General features: G+C 45.7%; 1 protein-coding gene across 4 annotated transcripts in view; it reads left to right on the top strand.

Annotated features, from left to right (window-relative positions):
- The window catches only part of GABBR2 (gamma-aminobutyric acid type B receptor subunit 2), a 370,697-nt gene that overhangs the window by 261,387 nt on the left and 93,177 nt on the right, over positions 1 to 16,133 (top strand). For all 4 annotated transcript variants that reach the window (XM_086416036.1, XM_086416038.1, XM_086416039.1 and 1 more), the window contains exon 8: positions 5,762 to 5,822. In XM_086416036.1, the coding sequence (XP_086272162.1) occupies positions 5,762 to 5,822 (61 nt within the window). The remainder of the gene's footprint in view (positions 1 to 5,761; positions 5,823 to 16,133) is intronic.

The following is a 16,133-nucleotide window of genomic DNA, read 5'->3' as shown; positions in this document are numbered from 1 at the left end:
TCCGGCTGAGACTGTGTCCCTCAGTGGGCCCAGAGTTCGTGAGATTAGGCTGAGCCAAGCAAGTCTTCCCCTTTTGTGGCCTTCAGCTCCAGCCCGGCGTCAGGTAATTTTCCAGGCAGGGTGTCCCTGCCCTTTAATGTAAAATTGAAAGAGATAAAAAAAAATTTCCAATGTAGGGCTTGGCCTGTGCAATTCATAAACTGTTGTTGGAATAAATTTTCTTCATGCTTAGTGGTGAAACATTAAAGATGAACAGTGAAAACAGAATTAATTTTTCTAAGAGGGCGCCACTGAATCTTACTGACTGTAGGAATCCTTAGTGTACATTTTACTCTCTGCTGATTTTTCTGGGGATTCTCAACTGACATCATGGTGGAATTTTGCAAACTCAGATTATCTGGAGGATTATAAGAGTTAATCTTTGTGTGCAGCAATTCTGGGTTTTGCTTTTTTCATAATTGTCTTCTTTAGTTCTCACAGACAGCAGCAGCAGTTCTCACAGACAATCCCGAGAAGTATTTTTCTTCCTATTTTTCAAGTAGGAGAATTGGTGTTCAGAAACATTCAAGGACTGTTCAAGGTCACACTGGTGGCTAATTTACTCTTGTCTGGTGAATGCAGAAACTAAAGTCTTTTTTCCATATGTTATCCTATGCGTTCTGAAGATTCCTCTAAAAAAGAAAATTCAGCTTTATGTGTCCCAATTCAACCTGAACTGTTTGGATCAGCTTTTATGAAACAGATTGCTGTCTTTGACATGAGCAACATCTCTTTCAGGAAGAAGAAAATTCCTTATAAACTATCCACTTGGGGTTTTACCTCCATTATTTTATTTGCATTCCAAATCAGCTCTGTGGTCATTCTATAAGCTCCTTTGGAAGTTAGAATCCGTTATCAATCAGCATGCAGTCAAGAAAGCAGAAAGCACTTCAGGCATTTCAGAGGGAGATTTAATACAGGGAACTGGTTACAACTTTGTTGGAAGGGGTGGAGGAGCAAGTCAGGTAGGCACTGTCACCAGAGATAAATATTTACAGAAAACGACCAGGCCCCTTGGGCTGCAGGAGCAGTAAGTGGACTGGTGTTGCCACTCCTCTGACACGCCTGAAGTACTTTCTGTTTTCTTGGCTGCATGCTGATTGGTAATGGATTCCAACTTCCACGGAGTCTTTAAGTGGCCACAGAGCAGACTGGAAATGCAGATACAATAATGGAGACCCCAGCACTCTGGCCTCTGAGGCTCCTGCCAGTGCAATTTCTTTTGCCACGGGGACCCCAGCACTGCTACTGAGCAGTTAGCCAGAGCCCCGCTACACACACTAACAGTGCGGAGCTGCTGGGGCCCTGGACACCTGCAGTCACTCAGCTCCTGCTGCTGCAACCAAAGAAGGAAAAAAAATTAAAAAAGCTTTTCCCTGCTGCATACTTTCTAACCTCCTGTGAATGCTTCTCATTAGCAGAACCTAAATAGACACCAGCTGGCAGGGGCTTCTGGGAAATGTGGTTTCTGGGCTGTGGGCCCCTGTGACACAGAGGAGGACATAGTAGAGTGAGTGTGGACTGGGAGCCGACAGATTCCAGCCTCCACCCCAGCCAAGTTACCGAACACCATTGCTTTGGAATGTAATGCGTCACGTGGTTTGGTCTCAGGTCGATGGAATGATCCTCTGTTACAGCCTGGACCGCACGCAACAAAAGCTTAAGGAGAGTCTCAGCATTTCTATGTACATAAAGAATATGCGTGTGGGGAGAAGAGCAGAAAATAATCCCTGATCAAGCTGGGGTTTTAGAAACCAAAGCCAGCCCGGCTTTCCTGGCTAAGATGCCAGGCCACTGTGAAACCAGAGTCTAGTTGCCATGCGGACTTGACTCAGAACCCATCGCCTCTGTTCCCACCGGTTATCGCTCAGGCTCCTTTGGTTTGTGAAAAAGAGATTGTTCCAGTGACTTCTGATGGCAGATGTCTTAGGCCAGGTTACCCATGAAACAGACTCTGAGACAGAGATTCACATACGGGAGGTTTATTAGGGAGGCTCTCAGGACAAAACCAAAGAAGGGAAGCAGAATTAGGGAGAGGGATGAGCTGAGTTGGGTGCAGCGGCAGTCCCGGCCTCAGCCACCCCTGGGGGACCTCTGGAGCCCACGGTCCTTCACAGCTGCCCTGAGCAAGGGGACTCAAACTGCTGTGTGCCTTCACTTTGACCAGTGGATGTAGGCTGCGCCCAGGGAGGGACTTAACCTTAATCATCACCCTTCGAGCAACCCAGCAGCAGCCAAGATGCTAGGGAAATATGTCTGTATCCTGGGGACATCTGGTCACACACCACGGTGCTCACCACATCCCCTCCCAGAGGATAGAAGTAGAAGGGAAGTGTCTGCTGCCCGGCCACAGTGCTCAGGCACCTTGGCGACGCACTCTGGACTGGTCAGTGGGAGAGTGTGACCACCACTGGACTCTAAGTCACTGTCACTTCACACCTGGATGACCAGATGCCTGAGCCTCCCTCCCATGTCCCTACTCCCACTTTCTCTTCAAGAACCAGAGCAATCGTCTCAAATCTTAAATCAGATCATATTACTTCTTTGTTTAGGCTCCCCACCCTCATGGCTGTTCATTGCACTTAGCATCCCCTCCAGAGCCCAGGTGGGGCCCCCAGACTCTGCCTACCTTACCTCAATCCCCCTGCTGGCCCTTTCTGATCCTTCCCACCCAAAGGCCTCTGTCTTGGCCTTTGCCTTCGCCTGGAGTAGCTGCCTCTTGCCATGCAGGCCTCAGCTCTTATGTCCCCTCTTCAATGAGGTATTCCCTGGAAGTGTGTTAGTCACTTAGTCATGTCTGACTCTTTGCGACCCCATGGACTATAGCCTGCCAGGCTCCTCTGTCCATGGCATTCTCCGGCAAGAATACTGGAGTGGATAACCATTCCCTTCTCTAGGGGATCTTCTTGACCCAGGGATCAAACCCAGGTCTCCTGCACTGCAGGCAGATTCTTTTACCATGTGAGCCACCAGACTCTCTCCACCGCCCAGGCACTGCCTTTTGATTTTCTTCACAGCACTCTTCAGTAACTGATGTGACCTCATTCATTTATTGGTGAATATGTTTTGCCTGTCTGTCCTAATCATATGTAAAGGTCTCTGAGAGCAGAAATCAGCACCTAAAAGAGGACTTGGCCTGGAGCAGGTAAATATTTGTGGAATGTTGTGAGTTGAGCACCTGCTCACATGGAGGACATCCATCAGGCAGAATTTCATGAACATCACCTGGTTGGCTTGTGGCCTTCCTCACTCATGTCCAGTCTTATCCAGGTGGGCTTGGCTGGGACGGTCGTCCCCATCCAGTCAGCCATGGTCAAGTTTGCAGAATTGGCATCAACTGTCAAACCCAGCAGATGCCATGGTCACAACCTTAGGAGAGAATCACATGTCGAATCTTCCTCAGAAGGGGGCTTGGCAAGCTTCACCGCCCTTCTCTGGTGCAGACCCTCGACATGGCCAGTTACCCACCCATGTGGCCACATTACTCTCAGTTACCACAGTCACAGAGCTCTCAGCTTTCTCCCTTTGAACACACAGTGGCCCATGTGGTTTGGGAACTCAGTCACTTAGGGGCTGATGTTTCTGAGCTGTGAAGCCACCTTGGCTTAGGGCCCAACAGTTTACCCCTTTGCCAGCTAAAATCATGTGATGTTGAAAATGTCTTCCCAAAGGTTGGAAAGCTTCTTGGTGCTTGAAATCTTTTTTTATTTCAGCTCTCTGCTATGAAGTGTGTTTAGATAAAAATTACTGGTGCCATTTACTGAGTGCCTGTTGAGGACCAGGAGCTGTGCAGGGTCCATAACTCAGGTGCTCAGGGACTTGCCCGAGGGGGCCCTGAACCCAGCTTTGAGATACTGACACGCTGGCCTCCTTCCACTGCATTACCTGAAAAATTGAGATAGGAGGAGCTCCTGTTTACAAACATAGTTACTGTGAGAAAAATAAAATATGACAGACCTTACTTCCAAGATGAACTAGTTTTATCTAAAAAGTAAAGGAGAAAGGAAAAAAAGAAAAAAACCCAAAAGTGAAAGGAAATTCTTTCTCACTCCCGTCCTGTATTCCACTCCAGTATTAGTCCATCCACACATTGAATACCTTTCGATATACTTTTTTCATTTAATTAAGATTCTTCAGAATTTGTCCACATTTTATATCCAGAGCTCTTTGGAGTTCTTCAAAGCTTGGCAGAAGATGGTGAATTAGTTAGATGTCCACCTCTGTCAAACAAAGAAATGTCCTGTGAACAATATCTGCATCTTTTCCACCCTTGCAAAGTGGTCCATTTGCATAAAAGTGATCCTTTGGAAGATGTTCTATGTTTTTCAATCATCCCTAGAAATAAAATCACAGCTCCTGTCTCACCTTACGCTGAAGTGTTTTCACACTCCAGGGAATTGCTTACCGTCACCTGAATATAGAATTCGGTGGGCGTTAGTTTCAAACTGATACTACTCGCAGCTGTCTTCAGGATTTCAAAAAGGTGTCAAAGTAGCCTTAGAACGTGTCTCTCATTGCGACAACAGGTTGAGTGATTCTCTTTGTTCCAAAAGCTTCAGGGGCTCAGACTTTGGATTTCCACCATGGGAAGACATGTACTTTCTGTCACTTTCTCTTGAGAATTGCATAGAATCCATGGTATCGTCTGTGCTGTTCCCTGATGATGTAAGCTTATAACTGCTCGTAAAGCTGTGTACCCTTAAGACAATTCACTTTCTTAATTTCACGTTAATGGAAAGAATGGAAGAGGTTTATTTCTGGATCAGAAACAACATGCTGTGGTAAAGTTGCACAGGCCTTAAAATCAAACTCAGGTTTGAATCCAGCAGGCTCACTGGCAATGACCTTGGCATAACCTCCTTCAATCTCAGTTTCTTGATCTGTAAAATTAGAATCATCCCCCCTTTCCACTCAAGTGTGTCATAAACGCTCATTGATATGACCTGTGTCAGTTTCCTTGCACGGTTGCAGAATTTTAGGTGGACCGTAAATAGACAAAGAGAGACCACACCCTCTCTAAATTTATGTTCCTGGCTTATTTAGCCCAGCATATGGAAGCCGGGTATCAGCCAGCAAAGCAGATGCAGCAGATGACTCTTGTCTTTAGCTCCTGGGGTCCCTAATGAGGGGTGCTCAGCTGCCTGTGACACTAGTCAGGTCTCACTGGCTCAAGAAGCTTAATTTTGTGCTGCCCCATAGCCCAGTTATAATTGGGGCTGACATCACCACTCGCGAAGAACTTACAGAAACATTCTCTGTCCTTAATAAGAAATACAGGCCTCGACCCTGTATTCCTGTATCCCTTCTGGACCCTTCAGATAAACAGCCTCAGCAAAGACCAGCATCTTTATGGGTGGGGCATGGGAGCAGAGCCAGGGCCAGGCACCAAGGGCTTCATCTCTTCCTCCATCTTTCCAACCACCCTGGAAGACCCTGTCCAGGGCACATGGGTGTTTAATAAATAGTCATGATGATAATGATGGTGCATATCTTGGCCTTAATATACATATGTTGGTTTCATTATTTTGTGCTCCTCAAATTATCCAGATAAAGTCACAACCGTTCTAAAAACAATTAGCTTAATTTTGCATCTGTGGTTCCTCAGGAGTCTGCTCTTTCTCCAGTAATAATTGCATTCTACAATTAATGAATTTCAGTTGAGATCACTAGTGTTTGGGCTAATATGGCATTTCTTCTTTGTTCTTGTTTGTTTTGTTTTTAGGGTCAAGTTGTATTCCGGAACGGGGAGAGAATGGGGACCATTAAATTTACTCAATTTCAAGGTAGGCTTTTTTGATGCTTATTCTTTCTAGTTGATGAATTCTATATTCAGAGATGTTGTGTTTATGCAATAAAATATGTCAGAAGAAATGAAAGTACAATGTTCCAGATAAAAGAAGGCAAAGTCAATAGAAAATACTCTGTGAAAACATTAGTTTCAACTTATTTAGAATATTTTTTCTCAACTGCATAATTTCTCAGGGCTATTCAGTCTTTCCATATGACTCAGGCGCATGAATGTATGGGGAGTGGCAGTTAAGTCAGTGCCAGTATTCTGAGGAATCTGGCATTGTTTTAGCTTTTGATTACAGAGATTTTCAAACAGACGCTAAAGTTGAGATAATAGCACAGTGAACCTCATGTACTCATCACCCAGCTTCAACTGTTTTCTCTGTTTTGCCAGTCTTGGTTTATCTTGACTCGCCCCATCCCCCACCCCCCATTTTTTGCTATAATATTTTAAAACAGCTCCCAGACATTATCTCATTTCAATCTATAAATATCACAGTATGCATTTCTACTAGATAAGGACTTTTTAAAACATTACCGCAATCCTATTATTGTACCTTAAGCATTTAACATATTTTAATATGCTTATTCCAAGTCTATGTAGCTCCTCTAATTATTTTGAAAATGACTCTAATTGGTTTGTTAGGGAATCCACACAAGGTCCACTCATTGCATTTGGTTGATGTGTCTCTTTAGTCCCTTTTAATCTGTAATCTTCCCACACACACTATTTTCAGGCCATTTTTGTTTTATTTTGTTTTAAGAAAACGAATCATTTGTTCGATTTTCCTGGTGTCAGAATCAGAAGGGACCTCCGCAGCCATTCAGACAATGCTCCTCGTGTGACGAAGGGGAGATGGAGGCCCATAGGGCATCTGTGAGGAGCTGGGCCAGGTGTTCTGCCTGGAGGAACCTCGATTCAGCCTTTGATGGTCATTAGTAGGGTTGTTAGGCAGAACCGTGAGACAGACCATTCATTAATGCAATGTTTTTCAGTATCTGAATGTTTCTGGAAAATCCAGAAATGAGCAGTGCCTTCTGTGTCCACTCATTTTGAGCAGATCCCAGAATCATCCAGGGAAAAGCAAGAAATGAAATCAAGTTATTCAGATCCATTCAGGCAAATCTCAACCAGATTCAGATCAATCAGGTGTTCTCTGGTACCACCGTTCCATAATGCGACTTTGTAGATCTACCCATTTGTCTTCCCATGGCGGATAATTGAAACGCATGTCAGCTTTCTGGTGTGCACAAAAGATGTAATTTTAGGCAAACATAATTATTTTTCCATTTGTTAAGTCTTACTTCTTCATTGGCTGAACAATGTAAGCATCTTGGCAAAGATATACTTACTTTTTTTTTTGAGTGAGTGATTGCAGCTAAATTCTCTTGTCACATTTCCAGTTCTCAAATTATATCGTTCTGGGAGAATATTTTGTAAAATATTGATTGGCCAATCACAGCTACAAGTGAATGCCAATTTTATTGCCTTTTCCCCCCTGAATGTTAGGATTAGACACCAACTCCAATGACTGGTTTTAGGCATTTGTAAAGAAAGCATTGTAGCAAACAGCAGTTCAGAGGTGAGTTGAAAACCATCTGAGCACAAGTCCAGTGTATAGGCATGTGACTCACCACTCTGAGTCACATGCCAGTGTCCTCATCTATAAAATAGGAATATGATCCTATCTACCATCTTGGGATGTGGGAAGAGCTACATGACACGGCACAGAGAAACACGTGCATATCTTTCCTGCTCAGCAAGTAGTAGCTATCATGATTAGCTTTTACTCAAAAATTATGATACTTGCCTGGGGCAAATCCACATTTTCTTGGTGTGTTGAAACCTTCTGGGTGCCACTTTCTCTGCCTACCCTGAGCATGCGTGTGTGCTCAGTCACTTCAGTCGTGTCTGACTCTTTGTGATCCTATGGACTGTAGCCCACCAGGCTCCTCTGTCCATGGGATTCTTCAGGCAAGAATACTGGAGTGGGTTGTCGTGCCCTCCTCCAGGGGACTCTTCACGAGCCAGCGATCAAACCCATGTCTCCTTATGTCTCCTGCATTGGCAGGCAGGTTCTTTACCACAAGCACCATGTGGGAAGCCCGCCTACCTCTTAAGAGATGTTCCCAACCCTTAATGACATGTACAGTGTCACAAGTGCAGGGCCTTAGAAATGATTTCACCCCACTACTTCATGGTATAAATGGAGAAACTGAGGGAAGGGAGGTGTTCCACCCAGGGACACCCAACTGGCTGGTGGCAGAGCAGGGACTAGACCTCAGCTTTCCCCAAGTGCCAACCTCTGCGTGCTCAGATGCACACCTGTGCCCAACTGTCCTCCCTTTGCCACTTTAGTGTCCAGCTTTTATTGACTCTCAGAGCCGGGCCTTGCAGATACTCCCATTTACATGTTTTTAAAACAGACACTGATTTTGTTGGCAGAGGATACCGTGCTGGGAGCATGTTCACATCAGCACAACAGTTTTCCAAATTCATAGGATCTCAGATGTGCCTTACTGCCAGGATGGAGAGGCATTGATTTGTTGAGTAGGCTGCCCAAGTTGGAAGGGATCCTGGTTATCATCTTATTTCAGAGGGGAAACTAAGGCTCAGACATGGGAAGGAACTGGCTTTGGGACAGTGAGTTCGTTCCTTCACTCTTCTGGTTCACCTCCAAGATAGGCTGGCCTAGACTGTTTCTGGGACCTTTCTGGAATTTACCCAGAGGGTGGGCCTGACCTCTATCTTGGGGTTCAGTCAGTTCAGTTCAGTCGCTCAGTCATGTCCGACTCTTTGCGACCCCATGAATCGCAGCACGCCAGGCCTCCCTGTCCATCACCAACTCCCGGAGTTCACCCAGACTCACGTCCATCGAGTCAGTGATGCCATCCAGCAATCTCATCCTCTGTCGTCCCCTTCTCCTCCTGCCCCCAATCCCTCCCAGCATCAGAGTCTTTTCCAATGAGTCAGCTCTTCGCATGAGGTGGCCAAAGTACTGGAGTTTCAGCTTCAGCATCATTCCTTCCAAAGAAATCCCAGGGCTGATCTCCTTCAGAATGGACTGGTTGGATTTCCTGGCAGTCCAAGGGACTCTCAAGAGTCTTCTCCAACACCACAGTTCAAAAGCATCAATTCTTCTGTGCTCAGCTTTCTTCACAGTCCAACTCTCACATCCATACATGACCACTGGAAAAACCATAGCCTTGACTAGACGGACCTTTGTTGGCAAAGTAATGTCTCTGCTTTTGAATAAGCTATCTAGGTTGGTCATAACTTTTCTTCCAAGGAGTAAGCGTCTTTTAATTTCATGGCTGCAGTCACCATCTGCAGTGATTTTGGAGCCCAAAAACTAAAGTCTGACACTGTTTCCACTGTTTCCCCATCTATTTCCCATGAAGTGATGGGACCAGGTGCCATGATCTTAGTTTTCTGAATGTTGAGCTTTAAGCCAACTTTTTCACTCTCCTCTTTCACTTTCATCAAGAGGCTTTTTAGTTCCTCTTCAATTTCTGCCATAAGGGTGGTGTCATCTGCATATCTGAGGTTATTGACATTTCTCCCGGCAATCTTGATTCCAGCTTGTGCTTCTTCCAGTCCAGCGTTTCTCATGATGTACTCTGCATAGAAGTTAAATAAGCAGGGTGACAATATACAGCCTTGACGTACTCCTTTTCCTATTTGGAACCAGTCTGTTGTTCCATGTCCAGTTCTAACTGTTGCTTCCTGACCTGCATATAGGTTTCTCAAGAGGCAGGAATATAGATTTAAGGGACGAGATCTGATAGATAGAGTGCCTGATGAACTATGGACAGAGGTTCGTGACATTGTCCAGGAGACAGGGATCAAGACCATCCCCATGGAAAAGAAATGCAAAAAAGCAAAATGGCTGTCTGGGGAGGCCTTACAAATAGCTGTGAAAAGAAGAGAAGCGAAAAGCAAAGGAGAAAAGGAAAGATATAAACATCTGAATCCAGAGTTCCAAAGAATAGCAAGGAGAGATAAGAAAGCCTTTTTCAGCTATCAATGCAAAGAAATAGAGGAAAACAACAGAATGGGAAAGACTAGAGATCTCTTCAAGAAAATTAGAGATACCAAGGGAACATTTCATGCAAAGATGGGCTTGAAAAAGGACAGAAATGGTATGGACCTAACAGAAGCAGAAGATATTAAGAAGAGGTGGCAAGAATACACAGAAGAACTGTACAAAAAAGATCTTCACGACCCAGATAATCATGATGGTGTGATCACTGACCTAGAGCCAGACATCCTGGAATGTGAAGTCAAGTGGGCCTTAGAAAGTATCACTACGAACAAAGCTAGTGGAGGTGATGGAATTCCAGTTGAGCTATTTCAAATCCTGAAAGATGATGCTGTGAAAGTGCTGCACTCCATATGCCAGCAAATTTGGAAAACTCAGCAGTGGCCACAGGACTGGAAAAGGTCAGTTTTCATTCCAATCCCAAAGAAAGGCAATGCCAAAGAATGCTCAAACTACCGCACAATTGCACTCATCTCACACGCTAGTAAAGTAATGCTCAAAATTCTCCAAGCCAGGCTTCAGCAGTACATGAACCGTGAACTTCCAGATATGCAAGCTGGTTTTAGAAAAGGCAGAGGAACCGGAGATCAAATTGCCAACATCCGCTGGATCATGGAAAAAGGAAGAGAGTTCTAGAAAAACATCTATTTCTGCTTTATTGACTATGCCAAAGCCTTTGACTGTGTGGATCACAATCAACTGTGGAAAATTCTGAAAGAGATGGGAATACCAGACCACCTGACCTCTTGAGAAACCTTGGGGTTACTAGATCCTAAATTGTCTCATGCCACTGACCTCAAAAAAGGCTTCTCAATGAGGTCGGTATGCTGTTTTCTGCTGTGCCCTTCAAGTCCTCCCTCTCCCTGTCTGTTTCTCTCTCCCTCACCTCCTGCCCTTTTAAGCGGGGACCGTGGCACAGCAGAGCTGACTTACAAATAGCCAGCCCCAGCAGTGGGGCTCCCTTTGCAGAGACACCCAGGCTGCCTCAGTGCTCGCTGGCAGGATCTTGGAAGTCGGCCCATCCCACCCTCCCTCTGAAGACCTTGAAAGATGCTGTTTTTGGCTTCTTGTTTATAAAGTTCCTGGTGCCTTCTAAACCCTTTTATCTGTTGTAGAGGAAGCATTTAGTAGGAGGCTCTGTTACCGTCTTTGTAAAACTAAAACACAAAGTAGTTGGAAATGGGAGGCAGTTTAAGGAAAAAGATGAAAAGGAGAGCCAGGAATCCACGGTCCTGCTCGACTTTTTTATTCCAGAAGAGTAGGGTTGATATCGCAAGAGTGTGGCACACAGTAGACCCTGGTGCAAGTTTATTGAATTAATCTGCAGGCAAAAGACCTGAATTCAAGCCTGTGCTCAGAAGTTTACCAGCAATGTGACCCAGGGCAAGTCACTTCATCTCCCTAAGCCCCAGTTCCTTCTCTGGAAAATGGATGACGCTAATGCAACCCTGCCTGTCCCCTGGGGCTGGGCTGTATGAGATCTTGCTCTATAAATTCTGGGTGATAGGAAACTAGTCACCTCACTAGCATGCTGCCTCATTCCTGACTAGCTGTTGGTAAATGTTTGCTGAATTGGTGAGTGATTCAGCTCATGGAATTTTGAAAGCATGTGCATTTATTTGTGGTCTCCAGTGGCTTGAGTCTAGGCAGAATGTCTGACAAACAGCGGCTGATCTTGACAACAGAAGCATAAACCAAACCTACCTCACAATGGCAGCCACTGCTGTCCCAGGCTAGAGAAATGAACGTTTTTTTTGCAAAGTTAGGAGTGCTGGATAGACAGAACTACCTCTAAAATAATGTGTCAGGGACCTCCTGGTCCCTCTTGAGGGTGAAACATTTTTCCAGAGAGGGATTCAAAGCCCAAGCATGACCTTCCTCACCCCTGGCTTTCCTCCATTCAGTCCATTTTCAAGACTTCCCAGTGACCTTACCTCCCAACAGGACAATCCTAGAGGGAGCAGGTGTGCCGGATGCCATCATTGTCCCACCCGTAGTCCCTGAGCATTCATGGTTCCAAACAACCATCTTATTAAGAGCACCTGTACTTTTCACCCTGTGCAAGGAGCAGGGCCAATATCCAGGGAGAGAATGCTTCCAGGGCAGCCCGGAGCTGGGCATGGATGAGGAGTAGAGGATAAATCCCCCAGTGTCCTTCCTCCCTTGGTTGGAAACTCCCAAGAATCCAAGGTGTATCTGCTCTGTCTACTGAGGTCCCCATGGAATTGAGCCTCAGCTGGGCTCTCAGGAACCTGCTCATTAATGTACCTTGCCCTGGCTCCCTTCCCTTCCCTGTCTCACCTCTCCACACTCTATTAGAGTATTCAAGGATCACTCCCAAATAAATTACATGCACTCTCTCTCTTGTCCCAGGCACCCTTCTGAGGGATCGACCCATGGCTGTAGGTAAGGCAGGTATTAGTATCCCCTCACCACACACCTGGGGTGCAGTGGGCCTAACCCCCTTTCAACTCCAAGTTCAGAACGCCTCCCTCCAGGCCATTGCTGACTTGCACCAAATCACATGTAGATAAGGATGAATACTAGGGAATTGGCACTTTTTTTCCCCATAAGAGAAGAAAGAATCCATGTTACTAACGAAGTCTAAACGTGGCTCAGAATTTGCAGCAGGGAAGGAAGTTGAGTGAAGCCATGATTAGAGCCTTGTTTATGCTGTTCTTGGTGAAACCCCAGCATCTGCTGCTCTAACTCACCACCCCTGCCTTCATTAGGCCTGTTTGTAAGAATTCAGTGAATGACAATCTGCTTGAATTCTGCACTGCTTCTGTGCAGCATAAAGGACTCAGACTTTGGAGTTTTATACTTCAGCACCTGATCTGAAAGAATGGGGTCTTCCACCATCTAATGACATAATTGTCATTCAGAAGGTACCTATAAAATGCAGGCTTGTCCTCCCCACTTGCAAACATTAATTACCGTTTGGTCTTCAGGGTAACAGATATGGTTCTATTCAGTGTGCATTTCCTGAGCATCTGCCAGGTGCTTTACCAGCTCCTCTGGGAAAGCCAAGTTGAATAAGATACGGCCCCTCCCCGCAGGGGCTTCATAATCTCCCTGGCCAAGTGCCAGTGCCTATAAAGGAGGGAAGATAATTTCCAAGAACCTACTAGAAAACTTTCGGAGCTAGTTTGACTCCAGTTTGAAACTCAAGGCTGATTTTTAATATCTTTTTCCTTCTGTGAAGGCATGTATCATAGCCCTCTTCACTAAGCCGTTGGTTTGGAAAGAGCAGTTGGTTGGACTGCCTCTCAGCTTGACGTAATTGAGTGGAGACATAGTCCACTAAACTGCAGGTTACACCTGAAGGGTTGTGGGTCAGCAGAAATGGAAGGACACAGATGAATATGGGCTCTTTCAGGCTGGAAGTCTGATCCTGAGCTTGATGCCTCTCATCCTCATGATCCAGGGCTTATTTTTCTTGGAGCTCAAGGAAGATGGCTTGGAAAGACAGAAGTATTTAGCAGACCTTGTCTTTCATTGAGCCACAAACTCTCCATGTTGAGGGGAACCCTGACTTTCCTTTACAGCATTGTCTCTGCTTGAAGGCCTCCAGTGACAGGGAACTTACCTCCTATCATGTGGAAAGTTTATGAGTTTCGAAGCAGGCATACCTAATCATTGCTAGCCACGCACTGTGGCTTAATCTTTCTGAGCCATCTTTTAGCACTTATTTTAACACATTATTGACCAGGGGATTTTTGCAGAAACTAACACCTGTGGCTGGTGATTTGTTATGTAAGTGAGTATTGAAATATCTCCTGTGAATAACAGTTGGCTAAGAAAAGATGTGTTAATACCTCTCTGGTCAATAACAAGTTAAAGTAGTAAAATGAAAGGTTTTCCTTGCTTAAAAGTAATGGTGAGAATCCACTGACATGAGGCTGTGAATGAGCCTGGCTCAGTGACTAACGCAGATGAGAGCCGTGACAGCTACGGGCTTCCTGCTTCTCTCATGACACTCTTCACAATGATCCCAGATTTACCATGTCCAGAACTGCTTGAGCAAGGTGCTGTCTTGCTTCCTCAGGACACACTTCACACTCCTCATTTGATGGAATGTTCTTATCACTGGTCCATGGAAGCCCCTCTGCTTGTTTGTCTATACCTTTATTTCCCTTATTTATTCTCATCTGCCCCAAGAAAGGCAAGCATTCTAAGTGTTTAATGCATATCTTGTGTTTGTATGTGTCCTTGCAAAATGTGTATTGCGGTTTTGTGTGCATATTTTGACTCTGCATCGAGGCAACTGGATGTTTCTTTATTTTCCCACTCAGCACTTTGTTTTTGAGCTACTCCACATGGCCGAGTGTACATCTAGGCCGTGGCCCTCACAGGACATAGCCTCCACTCCCCTGATGACACCACCTAGATCACCTTCAACTCCCTGGCTCCACACGTAGTGAGTGTCCTCGGACATGTTCCCTATGAACCCAGCTGGCGTTTCTTGAGGACAAATGCCCACGAGCTGAATTGTGGGGTCAGAAGGTGTGTCAACACTGAACATGCCTAAAATTTGCCAGACAGCTCTCAGAAATGTCCCTACCCACGCAGCTCCTACCAGCATGAGGAATTCCATGTCCCCACCTCCCAACCTCAGTTGGTGTTTCCCATCTCTCTCATTGTTTGCCAGTCTGAAGATATAAAGTAATATTGTACTGTGGTTTTAAGTGTCATTTGTCCCTGATTACTGATGAGTTTGGGCATTTCTTCCTGTGCTTGTCAGCCATTTTTTGTTAATTGTCGGTTCTGATCCTTGGACCACTTTTATTTTGAGGGTATTGCCTTTTTCTTGTTGATCTGCAAGAGTTCCTCACATAATTTTGATTTCAGCTTCCTACTGGGGCTTTTCGGAGAAGGCAATGGCACCCTACTCCAGTACTCTTGCCTGGAAAATCCCATGGACGGAGGAGCCTGGTAGGCTGCAGTCCATGGCGTCGCGAAGAGTTGGACATGACTGAGCGACTTCACTTTCACTTTTCACTTTCATGCATTGGAGAAGGAAATGGCAACCCACTCCAGCGTTCTTGCCTGGAGAATCCCAGGGACAGGGGAGCCTGGTGGGCTGCCGTCTATGGGGTCGCACAGAGTCGGACACGACTGAAGCAACTCAGCAGCAGCAGCAGCAGCATTGGGGCTTTAGGCTTTGCAAACATCTTCTCCCGTTCAGTCATTTGTCTCTAAACTTAAAGTCCCTGATGAACGGAAGTTCTTAATTTTGATGTGCTAATTTTCATTCTTTTTTTTTTTGACCCTATGGTTTGGGCTTTTGAAGTTTCTCAATGGTCATTTCATGGCATCAGCATGGCACAGGGGTACTGAGATGGACAAGACATAGCCCTTGCCATTAGGGAACCCTGGTCTAGTAGGGGGCAGACACAGGACCCCCCACCTGAGTATTATAGGTGATAAGGGCATTCAGAGGAAAGTCTGAATCTGCTCCACTTGGCAGATTCCAGGAAAGCTACCTGGGAGAGGCAGCATTCAAGATTAACTCTAAAGGACCAGCGGGAGTTAGCCAAGAAGTGAGGAAAGGTGTTCTAGATGCAAATAACCCATTGTATCTGTACATGTTCTGTGTCTCCTCAGGCATTCAGCTTTTGTCTCTGGGACAGTTTGCATAAATCAGTGGACAGGTCTACCCTTGGCAAGATTATTATACTCCTGGGGCATTTGGCCAGCGTCCACTTAACCTGTTAAAAATCTCAAAACAAATGTCGACGAAGTTAACCTATTCAAAATGTGGCAGTGGCGTACCGTTTGTGCTAGAGACGAGTTGGGAGGAGGGCTCCAGGCCCAGGGAGGCCTCTCTGCCTGGTGCTGCTGAGAGGTACTGCCGAGACCTGCTTGCGCCCCATGGGAGGACAGTGACCGTCAAGGTCCTGTCCATGGGCAGTGACCAGACTTCACGGGATGGGGTGTGTGCATGCATGCTCAATTGCTCAATTGTGTCCAACTCTTTGTGACCCCACGGACTGTAGCCTGCCAGGCTCCTCTGTCCATGGCGTGGATAGGTCAATGAAGTAAAAAATCACTTCCCGAGGGATGGCTGACCAGCCTGGAGAAAAGCAGAATCAAGACTCAAAATCACCATGTCCCTGTCTCTGAAGCCTGGGAAGGGAAGTCTCAAGATGCACGCTTCAGTTTGGAGTGAGGAAGACCCTTCAGAGCAGTTGCAGAATCATGGAACAAGAGCAAGAGGGCACAGAGATTTCCACATCTAGCCCACTTGTTTTATCAACA

The sequence above is a fragment of the Bos grunniens genome, chromosome 8 (assembly GCF_055505025.1).
Source record: "Bos grunniens cultivar Pamir isolate PY7600 chromosome 8, Bosgru_T2T1.0, whole genome shotgun sequence".
In the NCBI taxonomy this organism is placed as follows: domain Eukaryota; kingdom Metazoa; phylum Chordata; class Mammalia; order Artiodactyla; family Bovidae; genus Bos; species Bos grunniens.
This window is presented reverse-complemented; position numbering and strand designations above follow the sequence as displayed.